The following is a 21,274-nucleotide window of genomic DNA, read 5'->3' as shown; positions in this document are numbered from 1 at the left end:
CACCGAATAACATTCGGTCACCAAATCACATAACTCATATAATACAAAATCGTCATCGAACGTTAAGCGTGCGGACCCTACGGGTTCGAGAACTATGTAGACATGACCGAGACACCTTTCCGGTCAATAACCAATAGCGGAACCTGGATGCTCATATTGGTTCCTACATATTCTGCGAAGATCTTTATCGGTCAAACCGTAATGACAACATACGTTATTCCTTTGTCATTGGTATGTTACTTGCCCGAGATTCGATCGTCGGTATCCTCATACCTAGTTCAATCTAGTTACCGGCAAGTCTCTTTACTCGTTCCGTAATGCATCATCCCGCAACTAACTCATTAATCACATTGCTTGCAAGGCTTATCGTGATGTGCATTACCAAGAGAGCCCAGAGATACCTCTCAGATACTCGGAGTGACAAATCCTAATCTCGATCTATGCCAACCCAACAGACACCTGTAGAGCATCTTTATAATCACTCAGTTACGTTGTGACGTTTGATAGCACACAAGGTGTTCCTGCGGTATTCGGGAGTTGCATAATCTCATAGTCAAAGAAATATGTATAAGTTATGAAGAAAGCAATAGCAATAAAACTTAACGATCATTATGTTAAGCTTACGGATGGGTCTTGTCCATCACATCATTCTCCTAATGATGTGATCCCGTTCATCAAATGACAACACATGTCTATGGTCAGGAAACTTAACCATCTTTGATTAACGAGCTAGTCAAGTAGAGGCATACTAGGGACACTTTGCTTTGTCTATGTATTCACACATGTATCAAGTTTCCGGTTAATACAATTCTAGCATGAATAATAAACATTTATCATGATATAAGAAAATATAAATAATAACTTTATTATTGTCTCTAGGGCATATTTCCTTCAGATGATTGGGCTCTATGCGGGCAACCAAACTCAACCATGGTGCATTTTGTTTGCATGTATAGCGTCATAGGATTTTGTGTTCTTCCTTTTTCTACCAATCAATCCACAACAGCGCGCAATCTGGCAGGCTTCCCTTTTTTTAAGTACAGTAATGATCTGATGAATCTGAGGAGAATTTTGCTTTAGGAACCATTCTCATATGGCACTTCCAGTTGCAGATACAGAGGCACGGTAACACGAAATTATTCAGCTACAAGGCGACAGCAAGCCGAGTCTATTCCAATCACATGGGTTCTATTCTACACTCTGGGCGATGCGGCCTCAGGTTCTCCTTCTATGGCTGCTTGGGGTTTGTGGCAGGTGATGATGCTGAACTTAATGAGGCCTTTCTTGTAGCCTTGGATCATGAGAGGCATCACCAGTGCTCCCTTTATCGTCTTCCATCCTGATAATCAAGACAACACCAAAGTGAGTTGAAATGTACGTATATATCAGCTACAAAAAGAACATCAAACAGATCACCTCGGTTCGATGAGCAGCACAGAGAGAGAAAGACAAGAAGAGCATACCACTCCTTAGTAGAGAAGTGAGGCCTTTCCATGTCAGTGCTGATTGGATGACAGCAGGCCAGAACGGGGCCACGTTTTCAGACCAGTCGGCCGTTTTGATATCCTGATAGTAGAGGAATATTTTGTGTATCAGGTAGGTCAAAAAATATATATCAAATTTTGGTCTCATGCAAATTTGTGTACCAGGTAGGTCAAATCAATTCAAAATTTGGGGGAAAATACCTCAAGAGACAATGACTCGGCAATCTTGACATAATCCGAGGGAGAGCACCAATCCGGGAGGTAATATGCATCACAAATCTTTTTCAAAAGATTCAGCTCGTCAGGTTTCAGTGAGTCCTCCGATGGCGCGAGGTTCCTATGGCACCAGGTCACGATGATGATAGTTGCTCCTGGAGCTGCGACGCGTGCCAGCTCGCTTACAAACTGATAAAAGATTTTGTAAGATTTCACCGCAATACTCAACATCTACTTTCATACCTGATTGGACTAATTTTCTGGTTTTATCGTTTGTCATAGGATTAACTATGTATCTTTATGCACGTAATTACATGTTCTTGAAAAAAGGTAATTACATAAACAGGTAATATGGATTTTCCAACAACACCAAGTTATTTGCAAGAGATACATATCGACCCAGTCTGTCACACAAACTGATATAATATTTTGGCAGCTTGTCTTGAACGGTTTTGCAATGACTCATACTGTTTAGTTTCTTCTAGAACTAGTATGTTTACCTTCTGTTTGTTCGGCATGTGCTCACCACTCTCCATAGACCAGACAAGATCAAACTGCCCATCAGGAAATGGTTGCTCCAGAGCATCAGCAACTTGGAAAGAAGCCTGGGCCAAACATGTGCACATTGTCACTTCCAAAACCAAACCAAACCCCAAGTAGGTCTGAGGTCAGAGATTGAAACCCCAAACTAATTGGCAAGAGCAGAACAGTAGAAAAAACCTTGTCCGACAACCCCTGTGCTGCTGCGAGGGCATTTCCTCTCTCGGCTTGCACTGGGCTCAATGTGATCCCAGAGCATTGTGCTCCATATTTGTTCGCCAGGTATCTTGAGCTACCACCGATTCCGCATCCGACATCAACAATCGTTTTCGGTTTGTTTGTCGGATCGTCTGCAAGCACAGGCATTCCCTCAAAAACAGCAGTAAATCCTGCACTAAAAACTTGAAGTACAGATCAAGCTAATTGTCCATACATAATGGCAAATTGGCCAAGTTCCCCTTGTTTTGAACAAGGTGCTATATTCTCTCTAAATGTCTCTTTTAACCTTTTTTATTAATTTGAACTAGCTTGATTTCCCATGGAACTATGCTGCAACATACTACTGAACTGAAGATGTAGTTGAGGTTATGCAACTGTAATACTTATGACTGAACATATATTCATATTTATTATTAAACTTTAGGCAGCTATAATACCTGATAAGACTACGACATTCTTTTCATGCCATTTCAATTAAAGAAACAATGCATATATCGTGGAGAGTGAGCATAAAATGAAACCACACTCTCGCACAAAAATTACAGGAGACCCCAAACTTAATTTCTCAAAAGAAAGAAGTCGCAACTCGTGAACCATCCTAAAAAAGGGTACAAGCAAAAACTCTACAGAAATTGAAAGAGAATGTTTAGAAGAGAATTCGTAGGGGAGGGAATGGCTACCAGCCTACCACGTAACACCTGTGCGGTCTTCTAGACGGGCTGATCAAGAGGTGTACTGTACATCTAAAAAAAGTGTACTGTGTAGCGTTTACTGACTTTCCTTTTAAAACAAAATTTTATACAGACTACATACAGAAGTATTACTGCAAATTAGTAGGCAGCTATAGCATTGGGAGTTTAGAGGGCACGACCACTGTAAGCCAGACTCTGGTAGAAGTGCTAACTGGAGCGGCAGAACGTACTGTAAAAAACATTCGCAGCTCAGGCAAATTTTTGGGCCCAAATCTAGATTGGCTCGCCGGTGCCACGGCGGCGAGCAGAGTGCCAGAGAGTACTGGCAGAGCAGTGATAAGACGACCAAGCACAATCCAAACAGTGCCATCTCGTACTTGCAAAAGCAATGGTCATCAGCGTGGCAACTGGCAAGTACAGCCAGTCGGATAGCTCAGCTCAATATAGAGTGCACAAATCCGCCTCGTGGGCTGTTGCTGGCCAGCTACGAATTGGGCCGGCACGGTTGAACCAAGCACATAGCTCGACCTTGGTGCGAATTGCGACACGAGCGTAGGGTCCGGACCGGACGTTGCTTACCGGGGACGGCGGCGAAGGCGAGGGCCTCCTCGATCATGCGGATCTGGGCGCGGCGGTGGTCGGACATGGAGGCGGCCTCGCCGGAGTCGTAGAAGCCGTGGTGCATGTGCTCGCCCCAGATGCTCTCCCACAGGCCGGACGACTCGTCGTAGAGCCCCGCGATGCCCTCCTTCAGCCCCGGCGCCGCCGCGTCGGCCCGGGCCGCGGTCGTCGACGACGCCATCGAGCGCACGGAGCGCGTCGGCCGGCGGGAGCGGCAGGGCGGGCCGGGGGACGGGGCGAGCCGCGTGGCCGAGGCTCGGTCGAGGCGGCGGCGCGGCGTCCAGGCGGTGGAGAGGAGTGAGTGGAGCAGGGCGGCGGAGTTTGCCATTTTGTATTTGGAGCCTCGTGAGCGCCTGACAGCTCCGGGGGTGGAGTAGTATTTTTTATTGACGCGAGGTCACGTGGGCCACGCACGCCAGTGGCAGGCAGCTCAGCGTGCCGCCGGATGCCAGACGAACGTACACCTGTGCGATTGGGGTGAAAATTGGGGCAAAGATGGGCGGCTACGAGAGGCGAGACTCGTCGCATCTAGCCCATTGTCACACCGTGCCAAGCTAGCTAACCATAGCCCACGGTACTGTGACTTGACATTGTCTCCGTGCCAAACTGGCAGTGACTCCGCTCGCTCCTTCGGCGTTTTTCTCCGGCTCGACCGACGGTTTCCTGCTGGAATAGGACTAGTACTGCGCTCCTTTTGCTACCACACGTACAAATAAAAGGCCTAAATAAAACATACAAATAAAAGGAAATTTATTTTGTTAACATTGGGTTTTCAAGAGAATTGGGTGAATCTAATTATGCAGTGTGTTTCCTCTGTGGAGCACCGAGTTTTAAACCTACTAGAGGATCAAGGCAGGGGACCCTCTATCTCTTTACTTATTCTTGTGTGTACCGAGGGCCTGACTGCCCTTTTGGCTAATGCGGAGGAGAATGGTTTTTTGTCCGGAGTAAAAGTCAGTAAAGATGCTCCAGTGATTTCTAATATTCTCTTTGCTGATGATTCACTGATCCTCATGAGATCTAATGCCATGAACGCGAAGGTGCTGAAAGCAGCATTAGATTCATATTGTGCTGCCTCGAGACAAATGGTGAGCGTAGAGAAATCAAGCATCGTTTTTAGTCCCAATGCGAAAGTGAAAGACAATGCACAAATCTGCATATTTTGAATATTATGACTGAAGCCCTCAATGACAAGTATTTGGGTGAGTGAAGTGCATCATAGGTCCTCGAACTATTTCAGAGGTGTCATGTAGGTCCTCGAACTATGATAATCGTCATCCAGGTCCTCAAAGTGCAATATGTGTGTTATTCTGGTCCTCAAACTATTTTGAAGGTGTCATTTAGGTCCTTGAACTATTTCAGAGTTGTCACATATATACACACTTATTACACTTCAAGGATTTTTGAGGACCTAGATGACACTTTTCATAGTTTGAGGACCTACGTGACACAATCGAAATAGTTCGAGGACCTAGGATACACTTCACCCTATTACCAGCGAATGTGGGTATGGACAAAAGCTCCTGCTTTTATTTCCTGATTGATCAAATTATTACAAAAATTAGTGGATGAAAGGAAAATTGTTATCTGCCAGAGGGAGGGAAATTCTCCTCAAGTCTGTTCGACAAGCTATTCCCACCCAAGCCAGGCACACACGTGGGCCCGACTCATGCGTGCAAAGTAGCCCGACACAGCCAGCAGGACGGCCCCTTGCACAGCCAACTTGACGCAGCGCCGGTGCACCCAGGTGTCGCAACACGCGAGCCGCACGCGTACCCGTGTGGGGCAAACCAAATAGCCCGAAAAAGGCCCACGCGTGAGCCGGTGCTGCGACCGCAACGCACCCCCGGCTGGCACGACCAGACCAACACGATAAGGATTGAAGATGCCGACACGCAGGTCTGGCCACGCTATTGCGCGTGGGCATCGCGCGATAGTGCCGACGCGGGTGCGCCCAACACCGCCCAATGATGGTGGCCCTAGGCATGCCCCCGCGGTCCATCCGTCATGGACCGCCAAGTCTGGTCACCCGAGCGCACATCGTCCAGGTAGATCGGACGGCGCGTATAGGTCCCAAGAGGTCATCACGGCAAGCCAGCGCAAATGGACTGCTCAAAGGGCTCTCTCACCCGCGAAGCCCACAGGGAGGCGGGTACTCCAGGATCTTCATAGGAATAATTCCATTTATATGAATTTTAACCATTTTTCGTCATTTTTATGTTATTTTACCTTTTATCATTTTCCTTCATGATTTTTTTTAAATTTGGATATTTTGTAAATGCATTACTGTTCTTAAAAAATCATGAATATTTTAAAATGTACCTATCCTAAAAATAAGTGAACATTGTTGTATATCCATGAGCATTTTACTAAAACTCTCTCACATATTTTTTAGAATTTCAAACATTGTATAAATTCTCTAGTATTTTTCAATTCAAGATGTTTTTAATATCCATAAAGATTTTTTAAATTCATGATGTTTGAAAATTAAGGAACACTTTCTAACACTTGTGAATGGCCGGCCCACCTACGAGGGAGGCCGCGGCCTGTTCTTTTTGTTTTGATTTTCAGTTTTTTGTTCTCATTTTTTTGCTTTCTTTTTGTACTTTTATTTATACTTTAAAATATTCTACATATTAAAAAATGTTGAATAAGTATTAAAAACGTTGATTGAGTATTTGAAAAATATTGAATAAGTAATAAAAAAAATATTGAACAAGTATTTGAAAATGTTGAATAGTATTAAAAATGTTAAATAAGTATTTGAAAAAGGTTGAATAAGTATTTTAAAATATTGAACAAGTACTTGAAAAATGTTGAACTAGCCTTTAAAAAATATTGAAATAAGTATTAAAATGTTGAAAGATATTTGAAAATATGTTGAATAAGTGTTCGGACAATGTTGAACGTGCATACAAAAAAATTATCACATTTTTTTGACATATACGAAAATGTAGAGTGAAAATGAAAACAAACATAAGAAAAAACAAAAGAAAAAATGGAGAAGAAAAAAGAAAACCAAACAAAAAATAAAAAGGAAAACAAAAAAACCAAAAAAACGAAGGAAAAGTGAAGAACCGACAAAACGGTTTAAACAAAAAAATACATAAAAACCTTGTGAAAAAATCGGATCTAGTTTCCTAAAGTTGACAGGGCCCTAGAAAATGTTGGGAACAAGACTCTACCGCGCTGGTTATCACTGTTGCGTGTTGACCCAAAGACCTAGTATCGAAACCTGCGTGCCCCATTTTTCTTCTTCATTTCTTTTATAGATGATACTGGGCCAGCTCGAAACTGTAGATGCTTAAGCGACACATCCCTATTCGTATCACTTAACGCGAGATATAATCGCCGCGTATCGGAGCAACCGAGTTTTTCTATTAATGAGTTATTGGGCCAGCAAATTCTAACGATTTGATGCATAGAGCATAGAAAGGTCCACATCCCGGTCAGAAATTCTGAGAGTAACTAGTTGACGAATGCTCTTTCAGGAGAGTCGCAACGATCATTTGCGGGTGGGCTGAGAGAGCGCCCTCTGGGCGCTCCCTCCGGATTTTGTTTTTGTTTTTATTTTTCCGCACGTGTTTTCGTCTTTTTAGATGGTTTTTCTTTTTTTTTACTTTTCGGTTTTTCACCGGTCTCTATTAGCTTTTAGACAAAAAATGAATTTAGAAAAAACATTGCGCCAAAGAACACGTTTTCACTTTTTTTTCTCTTCATCGTGCCTCTCAGAAATAGAAAAAATGTTTTTTTTCTTTTTCTTTTTCTTCTGTGAGTGGCATGGCCGTGCCACTTGTAAACGAAAAAAAACTTTTTCTCTTTTTTTCGTGAGGGGCACGGTTTTGCTTCCGCGCGAGGCACAATTTTGCTTCGGTGAGTGGCACGGCCGTGCCCCTCAAAAGCGAAAAAAAACACGTGTTCTTTTTTCTACTTTTGTGAGAGCCACGTTTTTGCTTCCGCGAGAGACACGACCATGCCTCTCGGAAACGAAAAAATACACGTTTTCTCTGTTGTTTTTCCATGAGCAGGAGAGGAAACGGCTTCCGAAAAGGAAAAAACATGCTTACTATTCGGTTTTTTCGTGATTTTTTTCTTAGAAACCTATCAACATGGATCTAGTTTTGAAGATCGCGACGAAATTTATCCAACGGTGAAAAACGGTTCGAGATTTGGACGCACGGTTTAAGAGATAAAACGTTTTGAATAAACAGATCTGGAAAAAAAAGGAAAAACTCTCATGTTCACATGCAACACGCCACTTGTCACAACTTAGGAAGATGAGAGTGATCTTTAGAAGGAGTGATTTTGGAAAATTCTTAAGTCCGCCAGTCTTATAGAAAGGCCCACATTATCGAAACGCAATGATATCTTATATCTCAGGGACATCCTATTCCATGCCTTAAGCTACAACCGTGGATCAACCGGTCGGTAGCAATCGCTTTGTTATCCACTCGCTTGCATGTTCAAAAAAATGGTACATCCAGGCCAAGAGAAAAGAGCAGATATTGGCTATCGGATAGATTATTTAAAAAACATGAATTCCAAAATTCTTGTGGATTTTGAAAATATATTAAAATTTTCTTTGAAAAATATTCATGAATTAAAATTATTATTGGATTTTCTAAATGTATATAGTTCTTAAAAGTGTTCATGAATTTAAAAAATGTGCACGAGATTTAAAAAATGTTCGCATATTAAAGAAAGTTCATCAATTTAGAAATATTCATTTATTTTATAAAAGTTCCCAATTTTAAATTGTTCAGCAAACTGATTTTTTTATTAATTTAAATATATTGATCAATTTATGAAATGTTAGAGAATTCAAAAAAATCACGAGTTTTCATATATTGCGGAAGTTCCCAACTTTTTTGAAGTTATTCGTGATTATAAAACAAAACGAGGGGGGGAAGAGCGATTTTAAAAAGTCATAAAAATAAACCATATAAAAACAAGAAAATAAGTGGGAAAAAATATAATACGCAGGGGAAAAAGGAAAATTTTGTCAAAAAAATCGGCCATGTTGCCTTCTAGAGGCGAGACCAACACGTTGTCCCCCATGCGTCGAATAATTTTGCCCACTATTCCGTGAAAATGGCGCGGAATATGCAATTACTGAACAATTTAGTACAAACATTGATGACAATGCAAAATGTTGGTTGTTTGCTATGCATGATTCACTTGCAGATGAAGAGTTCACCACCTTTGTAGTGACTCTTTGGACAGTGTGGGGAGTGCAATGGAAATATCAAAGCCCATTTGTTGTCCATAGCTTTGTTCGACATTACTTACGCGAGCTGCGAGCAATCGAACCTAGGGTGACTCATGTGCGTGTTTCATCCCCGAATAGGTCAACACAGTGGATCGCGCCGCCTGCTGGGCCAGCAAAATTAAATGTTGACGCCGTTCTTGGGAGAGGAGTATCATATGGAGCTGTGGGTGCCATCTGGAGAGATCAAGCCAGTATGTTCCTTGGTGAGTCGGCAGTGGTTTTCCCAAATATTTCTGAGCCGGCGACTCTTGAATCATTGGCCATCAGGGAGGCGTTGGCCTTAGCAGATGATTGTATGAGAGGAGCATTCAAGTGGCGTCAGATTGCAAAGTGGTAATGGATGATATACAACAGAAGAACCCAACGATCTACGGAGCGATCATACATGAAATCATAAACTGAAAACTCTTTTTACTTTTTGTAATATTATCCATGAATTTAGGAGCTCGAATGCTGAGACTCACAAACTCGTGAAGCATGCATTATCCTTAGGGGCCGGCCGTCAAGTTTGATTAGGTTAGCCCAATGATCTTAATGTCGTCTCTGTAAACATTGTGGCGGTCGAATAAAAAGCTTCGGAGTTTGCCTAAAATAAAATTAGAGCGAGCCACACGTTTCCTCACTACAAAACATGTTTTCCACCTAGCCTGTGAAGGACGGACGCCACTTCGTTACCCTTTTTCCCTTGCCACATTTCCCAATCCCTATCATGGCGCGGGCTATGAACGTACGATTTTGCTAGTTTTCTATTTTGCTTTTTTCTCTTTTATATGTATTTCAAAACATTGTATAAAAATATACATTTGGAAAATTATTTATAATTTATTAATATCATATAAACGTTTCAACGTATGTTTAAAAAGAGTAAAAAAAACACGGTCCAGACACAAATGCTCATACACACGCATGCACATCCTATCACTATGAGTACCTCCGAAAGACTGTGCTGGTACATCATCTTGAGATTGACAAAGCCGCGACATATGCATCATAGTCAACAGGAATGTCTCCTCTCACTGAACGCACATCGCCGGAAGATCTGGAATAAATCCAGAAAAATACGAGCACCAGTGTCAAGTCTGAGACTTGAACCCTGGTGGGCCGGGGATATCACTATCCTTCTAACCATCCAATAGCAGGCTGGTTCACAAAAAAGTAATTAAAAAGTGTGTTCTTAGAAAAATGTTCATCATGTTTTCAGAAAATGTTCATCATGGATCAAAAACCTTTTCATTGTATGATTTAAAAAATGTTCATGTTGCATTTCAAAAACTATTTATAGTGTATCTAAAAAAATCGTGCATTTCAAAAAAAAACTGATTACAGTATTAACTAAAAATCTATCATGTATTTTAAACAATATCATTTAATTTAAAAGAATGATCACATATTTAAATAATGTTCATCAAGTGTAAAGATGTATTATCACGTATTAAAAAAATCATTCTTCGTGTATTGATGAATTTTTCATAGTGTACTTAAAGGAATGGTCATAGTATAATTGTAAAATGTTTATCATGTACACGGGTTCATCATGTAACAACATTTTATTTAGGAAAATCGCCTAACCATGGCAGTGCTGAACCCACACTCTTTTGGACCGGCCCACGCCGGCTCACGCAGGCGACAGCACACTGTAACTCACCATATGCGTGATATAGCTGTTCCGGAAAGAAACTTCTGTGCCTGGTAAGGCGAGTGCCGAGTAGCACATGCATGATGCAGCATGGTAGTAGTAGAATCTCAGGCACACACACGTACTGCGCGCTGGTCCACGAGCAGTGGCCAACTCTCGCGGTCCGATGGGCATCGAATTATACGTACCCATATACGCCCTTTAAGATGCGCACATGTTATCGTGTGAAGCTGTCTTTGACGCGCCAGGCCGAACCTGTCGGCCCACCGGCGGCAGCGTTACTTGATCGGTGGCATCCGGGGCACGAGACGCCATGATTCTCATGGTACGTGCCTTCGAGTCGTAACGACAAATGATGGCCTACTCCTCGGCTGTTCGACCTGCCACCTACCGAGGGGCAGCAGCAAGAGCTAGCGCCGATGCACCAACCAGCACGAACAGCTTGCTGCTACTGGTAGGAACAGTACGTGCTCATCATGCATCTATGCGTCTGTCCATGGCTTTTGAGGCGGCGCCACGTGAGTGGCCCCCCGTTGCACGTTAGCTCGATGCCTCCATCCGGTGATGGGACTTGCCGATCAGCTCCCAACCTGTCCGCGCTCAAAACTGTGTTGCGGCTCCCTGTATGTACGTGGACTCGGGCGCGTCCGTGACCGGATAATTCTCAAGTCATCGCGTCTACACCGGTGCACCTCATATCTGACATCTTAAATCCATGGAGTACATATCAACGAAGTTCCAGAACATCTATTTCAAAAAACTACATTCTGGAACACAGAAAAAATTGCATGAACATCACAGCTTAACCGGACCCAAAAAAACAGAGTTAGGCATGATAGTTCAGCCGAGGAACGGATAGAGATCTAAACTAAAATTACTAAAATGCAAACAGAGAAGGAGAGGGCCGAGCATCTTCACCACTTCCTCGCTGGTCCTTTGCCCCTCCGGCCACAGGAGCGGTCGTAGCCCTACGTGTAGGCGGTGGCAGCGGGAAGGAGGGGGGGGGAGTGCCGGTCCTGGGGAGGGGCGAACGGGGCGCCCCGGCCCCTCCAAAAGTAGGGGGGCCTCCCAGGTATATGTACATTACGTACAGGCATGCTGGTCTTCGAGTGAAAATAAAAAATGAAGCCAATCTCAGCGCCTCGCTCAGCCTCTCGCGTAGTAGCCTAGGAAACTAAAAAAGATCGGAAACACTAACACCCACACGTGTGGGCGTTTGCATCTCGCCCACACGCGCTAATCACCGTTGATTTGCAGTGCACGAACCTTACAGGAATCAGCCGGCATCTCCCGTGCCACGTAGGCATAGTGAGGCGTGCGGGTGGTAGAGCGTTCGCCCGAACGTGTGGCACTTGACGCTTTTGCCCGGACGAGTTATCCGTTCCCCTCCCCACCGCCTTCTCTCCTCGTCACTCTCGCCACTCCCCACTGCAATCTCCATCACCGCGCGGGACCTCGCCTACCGCCTCCGCTTCGCCGAGGTTGGTGGGGGAGGCCGGTTCCCGTTGCCGTTTCCAGAGACGACGGCGGCAGGGAGCGCCGAGCTGGAGAGCTGGTTGGGCGCGCGTAGCGGCAGGCCGGGAGTCGACACCTCGCCGTTCGCCTCCACGTCGCCGAGGTTGGAGGGGGAGGCCGGGGACCAGCTGGCCGTCGTTGACGACGGGCATATTCTTGGTTCCCTGGCCTGCTGCCCATGTCGACCTCTCATCTGCAGCTCCGCCGATCTGCATCACGCGCCAGATCCGATGGCCATGGAACGGCAGCTCGCGCGCCTCCGCCTCTGTCTATAGGTACTCGTCGGCTCTGCCTCCCCCCCCCGCTCTGAAGCAACGCCACCCTCACCCCTCCATCCTTGGATTCTTACTCACCAGTCGGCAATCCTGTTGTTGGCCGCTCGCATTGTCGGCGTGAGGAGCGGGGATCCTGGCTCGCCAGCGTAAGGCGCGGGAGCCTGTCGATGGAGGCCTGCAACACGCCTGGCGCGAGCGTCGTGGTAGCGGGTCGGTGCTCCCGCCTGCGCGCTCGATGCCTTTCATGCTCCAACCAGCCCAAAGACACAGATCTAGTGCAGCCCCACGTGGCAAATCAGCGGTGGGCTGCTAGGTGAGTGGGTTCCATGACTCCATCCGTCATTTGTTTCCGGCGACTGGCAGAGGCGGCGGTTCTGGCTCTGGGGAGAGCGTGGGTAGCAGACTGTTCGTGTTAGCCAATCCTTGGGTGTGTGGTAGAGCAGTAGCTTGACATTTTTCTGATAAATCACACTTTTTAGATGTCTAGGTCCTCTGACTCACAAACATGGCAAATTCTATCATATGTGTGTGGCAACTTACATCCACTGAGCCATGGTTACTTTTATGTCATTTTTGCCATGTTTCATCACAACTATCCTTTTGAAATTACTCCCACAACATTAAAATTGTATGAAAATGGCAACCATGATTAAGCTCAGAAGTTGTTCATCAATTTCCATGGCTACAATCGTTAAGCTCAGATGATGTCTATCTCTACTGGTATTTTTTTGGCACTTTTGTTTATACTGACAGTGGCAAATTAGTTTTTCACCGACCATGCGAAATTCACAAATGGCCAGACGGCAATATGAACATGCCAAATTCATTTGTAGTTTTTCAGTGCCTCTTTTTTCAGTGAAAACTGAAATGCTATACATTGTGCAATATGCTTTGACATTGCAGTTTTATTGGATTTAGCATGGCAAATTACCTTACAAAACATGGCATTTTTATTACATTGACCATGGTGAACTTTATTAGCTTTTCTAATTTCCGTGCGAGTAGTACTGACCATGGCAAATTTGAATCGATTACTTAAGTTCGTCTTCAATTAGTACAAACTTCTTTTAGCTATGTTTTCTGTTATGGCAATTGGAAGTAAGTTTTCCTGTTAGCTGTAAACTATTCATGGCAATTCTTTTCTCATGTTTTTGCCATGCTTGTTTTTTTAAAGTTCTCGCATTATGTGTACATAGCATGCCAATTTCTGCACTTGATCACATAGCAAGTTTAGAAATTGTTCTTGTGACCCATTTTTTCAAAGTTTGCCATGGCAGAAATGTCATGTTTATCTGCCATGATAAATTTAGTTTTTTTAACATGCCCACGACAATCTTTTATGCTTTTGTTTCTTACTTAACCACGGCAAATTTGGTTTGTTGATAATGGCAAATTTAGTTTATTGATCACGGCAAAACTGATTTTATTTGATCATGTTAAATTTACTTTATTTGGTCCATGGTCAATTTAGTTTACTAGTCATGGCAATTTTTGTTTTCAAATCATGGCAAATTTTAATTTATGTGATTTTTGCCATGGCAAGTTTTGAAACAAATCTGCCATGGCACCTTTTCTTGTTCATACTTGATTTTCAACTTTTCTTTCACACACGACAAATTCATCATTCAAACATACGGCAACTCTTGATACAAATTTGCCATGGCAAGTTTTGGTACGAATGTGCCATGGCAAATTTAGTCTACGAATTTCTTCTTCATATTTTTTTGATTTTTCAACATTTTGTGTTTTTTACACACACGACAAATTCATCATACCAAAACATGGCAATTCTTGATACAAATCTGCCATGCCAAGTTTTGATGCAAATTTGGGTTATTGATCATGGCAACTTTTAGTTTACTGGTTCATGGCAAATATAGTTTACAAATCATGGCAAATTTAGTTTATTGATCATGGCAAACTTAGTTTTCAAATCATGGCAATCTAGTTTACATATGAATCTGCGATGGCAATTTTCAATATGAATCTGCCATGGCAATTTTTCTTGTGCATGACAAATTTAGTGAATTTCACCGTGGCAAGTTTTGATACGAATCTGCCACGGCATTTTTTCTTGTTCATACTTGGTTTTCAACTTTTTGTGTTTTTTCACACACGGCAAATTCATCATTCGAACACATGACAATTCTTGATACAAATTTTGCCATGGCAAGTTTTTGTACGAATCTGCCGTGGCAATTTTCTTGTTCATTTTGATATTCAACTTTTTTTATGTGTTTTTTACACACATGGCAAATTCATCATACAGGAACACAACAATTTCTTGATACAAATCTTCCATGCCAAGTTTTGATACAAATTTGGTTTATTGATCATGGCAAATTTTAGTTCATTAGTTCATGGCAAATTTAGTTTATTGATCATGGAAAATTTAGTTTTCAAATCATGGCAATTTAGTTTACATGATTTTTTCTGTCGTGGCAAGTTTCAATATGAATCTGCCATGCCAATTTTCTTGTTCATGGCCAATTTAGCTTACGTGAGTTTCTCGTGGCGAGTTTTGATATGAATCTGTCATGGCATTTTTCTTGTTCATACTTGATTTTCTACTTTTTATTTTTTTCGCACATGGCAAATTCATCATACAAACACACGGCAATTCTTGATGCAAATTTGCCATGTCAAGTTTCTTGTTTCATACTCGAATCTCCAATTTTTATGTTTTTCACACACGATAAATTCATCATACACAACATGGCACTTCTTTGATACCAATCTGCCATTGCAAATCTCTTTTGTTCATACTTGATTTTTCAACCTTTTGTGTTTTTTCTCACGCACGGCAAAAAATCTCCTTGAAAACACTGCAATTTTAATTGCCATTGTATTTTTTTATCTTTTTGTTGTCCTGTCAATTTTTTGTGTTTTTTCACATGAACTTTTCAACTATTTGTGTTTTTTTTCACATGGCAATATTGTTTTTTTTGTCATGGCAGATTTGCCATATTTCATTTTGAGGGGATTAAATATGTGTTTATGTACCTTTTGCCATTGTTAAAAACAATATAATGGAAAATAGTTTTGGTCAAACTTGAATGGCAATTTTTCTACTTTTTTCAGTAGTTGAGCAAAATCTGGGCTTTATTTGTTAGAAAAAAAACCAAAATCTGGGCGTTTTCATTTAATTCGTTGTCGGTGGGCTTTTTGTTCCTTTTTTCACATGGAAAAGGGCCTGGTGTGATCGAGGCGTCTGGGCCTGTGGGTTCACCTTGACGAACGAATTCGTGCAGGGAATCGATCCCCTCGTACTGAACGAGTCATGTGGTAGGGTGCTCCTCCTGCCACACGTGTCGGTAGTTCTAATATTCGCCCACACAGGGCCGTGTGGGCTGCCTGCTGCTTACACCACACACAGTGTGTGGGCGCATGTCGAATATACCACGCGTGTGGCAGTTATCGGCGTCCAAAAAGATAGGACAACGCTAACGTCCACATGTGTGGTGGGAGCCAAACCCGCCCACACGCCCTATAACACACAGACTATGCCATGTCACCGCATGCATGCATGTGAGAATCTTTTTCGATTTTGAATTTACAAAATGTTTTATCTCTTAAATGAAAAATCCGATTGAAGATCCATTTTCACCATTAAATCCCTCGCGACGAGATCTTCGAAACTAGATCTCATATCAATATATTTCGACGAAATTTTTTTGGGTTAAAAGTTGCCATGTCTATTGCACATGAATTGCTATGATATTTACACCGAAGTTGCCATGATATGTTTCAACTATTTTCTTCTATATTTAAAAGTAAATTTTGACATATTATAAAACAGATAATTAAAAAACTAGACTTGCCATGCACCATTAAACAAAATTGCCATGGTTCATACAAAAATATATTTTTATGGTCAAATATTGGAATTGCCATCATAAAAAAACTAAAATTGCCATGCTCTACAAACTAAAATTGCCACATGGCAACTTTAGTTTAAGCACTATGGCAACTACAGTGTAAACATCATGGCAACTTTTGGGAAAAAAATCGTCGAAACATATCAACATGGGGTCTAGTTTTGAAGATCTCGTCGAGACGGATTTAATGGTGAAAACGGATTTTTAATTTAATTTTTTAATTAGGAGATAAAACATTTTTAAGCCGAAAACCAAAAAGATTTCTGCTGATATCATCTATTCATATGTGGCAAAATGTGTGGTGATGGAGGCGTGTGGGCGATGTGCAAACGCCCACACGTGTGGGCGTTAGTTTTTCTGAAAAGATATGGTGGGCCTGGTCCATGTTTGCACGTATGTGGAGACCGGAGAGAAAAAGGAATCGTTCGATTCGCTAATCACGATTTCTTTCCCTCAACAAAAAACTAATCATGATTTCCTGTACCTGTCGTTCCCTGCCCTTTTGGCTGTTCGTCTAATCCTCTTCGACTCTGCCTCCTCACGAACAACGCGACGAGTGCGGCAGGTACGCCTGTTCTTCTACCTGTAATCCTGTTTCTTTTCTTTCTAATCCTGATTCCCAACTTGTTGAACGATCGAACAGATTAACAGGAATTGTTGTTAGGGCGCTCGAATCATTGCGCGCACGTAGCCAGATTAGATTACAGAGAGAAGGTACTATACTATGCCCTAGCAGTTTGTCACTACATTAGATGATCTTCTATACAATATTTTAATTTGCTTTGCCCTAATTCTATAAGCTAATTTGTTCCTTTCAATTTCAGTAGGGGTCATGTCGAGTTCGGGTAGAAAGTATGCATCCGGAAGTGATAAAAGAAAAGGAAGGAGGCCGATGAGAAGGTAGAAGCATTGAGAGGATCTCATTTTAAATATTGTAAGAGCGATACAAGCACTCCAAGAAATTCAGACGAGTTGGCAATAGTTCGTGCGGGAGACCAAACTGATGGCAATCAGAAAGATGATGGTCTACTCCTATAGAAGGCAATGTTGACGTCAACATGGATGATAGCAATGTGAGTGATCATGAGCCCATTTATTTCTATTGCATATCGGATTTTCTTCACTATGCCTGTGAAATAAAGTTATTCAAAGTTGAAATTGTTGAAGAACTACCTAAGATCTACAATGTCGCAAGAGTGGTTAAATGGCTTGGCAACTTTATGCATTGAGAAAGAATTGATTGATGAAATTGATATTGATACTATCGTTAACGATTTTGCATCTCAGAATGTTAGGAGAAATTTTTAATGGTAATATGTAACACATTATGTGATATGCACGATCATTTTGGATGCACTTAATTATTTTCTTTGTTACAAATTATATCTACATATGATGATTATCAATTAGACATTTATATTAAGGGCCCCGTATTGTAACTTCGCCCCGGGCCCTTGAAATCTCAGGACCGGTCCTGGGGGGTGGGGTCGTTGCAGTTGTTGGATAAGGGGTCTATGTTGGGGAACATTGCATGAAAATCAAAAGAAATCCTACGAATCACCCAAGATCTATTTATGAGAAGCATAGGAACGAGAGGCGAGAGTGTGTCTACGTACCCTCGTAGATCGTTAAATGGAAGCTTATATTACGCGGTTGATGTAATCGTACTCTTCACGATCCAATTGCGATCCAATACGATCTAGTGCCGAACGGACGACACCTCCGCATTCAGCACATGTGCAACTCGATGATATCTTCTCCTTCTTGATCCAGCAAGCGAGGGAGGAGGAGTAGATGAGATCTCAACTAGCACGACGGCGTGGTGGTGATGGTGGTGGTGGAATTCCGGCAGCGCTTCGCTAAGCAAAAAACCGGGGACGAGGATTATGCCGGGAGGGAGAAACGGGGCAGCAGCCAAGCCCAATCCCTTGCGGGCATTTGTTGCACCCCTTCCCCTTTATGTATATGCGTGTGAGGGCTAGGAGTCTAGCCCTTCCACCCCATATGCCTGGCGCACCGAGTAGGGAAGAGTTGGACTCCTAGTCCTTCTCTCCTTCTGTCGTACGGAGCTGGGACTCTTTCCTCCTTGGCCCCATGGGTCTTTGGGGCTGGGGCGCCCAGTCCAAAGAGGCCAGGGCGCCTCCCCTTAACCCATGCTGGCCCTCAGGACGTGGTGGACCCATTTGTGGACTTCCGGACCCCTCCGGAAGCTTCTGGAAGCTTCCCGGTACAATACCAAAAAAATTACTTTTTCTGGAATCCCAGAAAATGACTTTCCATATACAAATTTTACCTCTGGACAATTCTGGAGCTCCTCGTGACGTCCAAAATCTCATCCGGGACTCCAAACAACGTTCGGTTACCAACGCACTTATCCCAATACTAAGCGTGCGGACCCTACGGGTTCGAGAATCATATAGACATGACCGAGACACCTCTCCGGTCAATAACCAATAGCGGAACCTGAATGCCCATATTGGTTTCTACATATTCCAAGAACATCTTCTATTGGTTGAACCACTATGTTGAGGATTCAGTTAATCCCATATGCAATTCCCTTTGTCCAGCGATATGTTACTCGCCCGAGATTCGATCATCAGTATCTCCCTACCTAGTTTAATCTCGTTACCGGCAAGTCTCTTTACTCGTTTCCTAATACAAGATCCCATGACTAACTCATTAGCCACATTTCTTGCAAGCTCTTTATGATGTCGTATTACCGAGAGGGCCTAGAGATATCTCTCCGCCATATCTAGTGACAAATCCCAGTCTCGATCCATGCCAACCCAATAGACACCTTCAGAGATACCTGTAGAGCATCTTTATGATCTCCCAGTTACAAAGTGATGTTTGATAGAACACAAGGTATTCCTCCGGTATTCGGGAGTTGCATGATCTCATGGTCTTAGGAATAGATACTTAAGATGAAGAAAACTATAGCTATAAACTTTAAGTTATACGACCATATGCTAAGCTTACGGTTGGGTCTTGTCCACATCATTCTCCTAATCATGTGATCTCATTATCAAATGACAACTCATGTCCATTGGTAGGAAACCTTAACCATCTTGGATCAACGAGCTAGTCTGGTAGAGGCCTACTAGGGACACTATGTTGTTTATGTATTCACACATGTATCTAAGTTTCCAGTTGATACAATTCTAGCATGAATAATAAAAATTTATCATGAACGGGGAAATATGATAACAACCAATTTATTATTGCCTCTAGGGTATATTTTCAACAGTCTCACACTTGCACTAGAGTCAATAATCTAGTTCACATCGCTATGTGATTGACACCCAATGAGTTCTCGGGTTTGATCATGTTTTGCTTGTGAGAGAGGTTTGAGTCAATGTGTATGCAAAGTTCAGATCCGTGTGTACTTTGCAAATCTCTATATCATACTGTAGATGCTGCTACCACGCTCCACTTGGAGCTATTCCAAATGATTGCTCCACTATACGTATCCGGTTTGCGACTCAGAGTCATTCAGATCGATGTTAAAGCTTGCATTGACGTAACTCTTTACGACGAACTCTTTATTACCTCCATAACCGAGAAACATTTACTTAGTCTTCTTTAGGTACATAAGAATAATTTTGACCGTTGTCTAGTGATCCACTCTAGGATCACTCTTTGTACCCCCTTGCCAGACTCATGGCAAGGCACACATCACGTATGGTACACAACATGGCATACATTATAGAGCATGTGGCTGAGGCATAGGGGACGACCATCATCCTTTCTCTTTCTTCTGCCGTAGTCGAGCTTTGAGTCTTACTCAACTTCACACCTTACAATACAGGAAAGAACTCCTTCTTTGACTGATCCATTTTGAACTCCTTCAAAATCTTGTCAAGGTATGAGCTCTGTGAAAGTCTTAGCAGGCGTCTTGATCTATCTCTGTAGATCTTGATGCCCAATATATAAGCAGGTTTACCCAAGTCTTCCTTTGAAAACCTCGCTTCAAACAACCCTTTATGTTTCCCAAAAATTCTACGTCATTTCCAATCAACAATATGTCATCCACATATACTTATCAGAAATGCTATAGAACTCCCACTCACTTTCTTGTAAATACAAGCTTCTCCATAAGTTTGTATAAAGCCAAAAGCTTTGATCACCTTATAAAAGCGTATATTCCAATCCGAGATGCTTGCACTAGTCCACAGAAGGACCGCTGGGGCTTGCATACTTTGTTAGCATCCTTAGGATCGACAAAACCTTCTGGTTGCATCATATACAAATCTTCCTTAAGGAAACCATTAAGGAACGCTATTTTGACGTCCATCTGCCAGATTTCATAATCGAAATATGCGGCAATTGCTAACCTAATTCCAATAGACTTAAGCATCGCTACGGGGTGAGAAAGTTTTATCTTAGTCAACCCCTTGAACTTGTCGGAAACCCTTTGCGACAAGTCCAGCTTTATAGATGGTGACATTACCATCAGTGTCAGTCTTCTTCTTAAAGATCCATTTATTCTCAATGGACTTCTGGTCATCGGGCAAGTCGACCAAAATCCATACTTTGTTCTCATACATGGATCCTATCTTGTATTTCATGGCCTCAAGCCATTTGTTAGAATCTGGGCTCATCATGGCTTCTTCATAGTTTGTAGGTTCCCCGTTGTCTAACAACATGACATCTAGGACAGGATTACCGTACCACTCTGGTGCGGAGCGTGTCCTGGTCGACCTACGAAGTTCAATAGTAACTTGATCCGAAGTTTCATGATCATCATCATTAGCTTCTTCTCCGGTTGGTGTAGGCATCACGTGAACTACTTTCTGTGATGTGCTACTTTCTAGTTTGCGAGAAGGTATGATTACCTCATCAAGTTTCTACTTTCCTCCCTCTCACTTCTTTCGAGAGAAACTCCTTCTCTGGAAAGGATCCATTCTTGACAACAAGGACTTGCCTTCG

At 42.6% G+C, this 21,274-nt stretch overlaps 1 protein-coding gene across 1 annotated transcript; it reads right to left on the bottom strand.

Annotated features, from left to right (window-relative positions):
- Window positions 1–1,051: 1,051 nt before the first annotated feature.
- On the bottom strand, window positions 1,052–4,131 carry LOC780621 (probable tocopherol O-methyltransferase, chloroplastic). The gene is made up of 6 exons (XM_044564541.1): window positions 3,731–4,131; window positions 2,421–2,590; window positions 2,201–2,305; window positions 1,686–1,889; window positions 1,464–1,566; window positions 1,052–1,339 (listed from the first exon to the last, which is right to left on the bottom strand). Exons 1-6 carry the CDS (start codon window positions 4,098–4,100, stop codon window positions 1,194–1,196), a joined length of 1,098 nt encoding a protein of 365 aa, XP_044420476.1. The 5' UTR covers window positions 4,101–4,131; the 3' UTR covers window positions 1,052–1,193.
- Window positions 4,132–21,274: the final 17,143 nt, after the last annotated feature.

This window comes from Triticum aestivum, chromosome 6D (assembly GCF_018294505.1).
Source record: "Triticum aestivum cultivar Chinese Spring chromosome 6D, IWGSC CS RefSeq v2.1, whole genome shotgun sequence".
Classification (NCBI taxonomy): domain Eukaryota; kingdom Viridiplantae; phylum Streptophyta; class Magnoliopsida; order Poales; family Poaceae; genus Triticum; species Triticum aestivum.
Note: the sequence above shows the minus strand (reverse complement) of the source record. Positions and strands in the feature narration are given on the sequence as shown.

What these genes read in the sequence shown, in the direction of transcription:
- LOC780621 (XM_044564541.1), bottom strand. Translation starts at nt 4,100, where the DNA reads ATGGCAAACTCCGCCGCCCTGCTCCACTCACTCCTCTCCACCGCCTGG. An exon ending in CGCCTTCGCCGCCGTCCCCG is followed by an intron (nt 2,591 to 3,730) that starts GTAAGCAACGTC and finishes CTGTGCTTGCAG; the next exon opens with ACGATCCGACAAACAAACCG. An exon ending in CACAGGGGTTGTCGGACAAG is followed by an intron (nt 2,306 to 2,420) that starts GTTTTTTCTACT and finishes TGTTTGGCCCAG; the next exon opens with GCTTCTTTCCAAGTTGCTGA.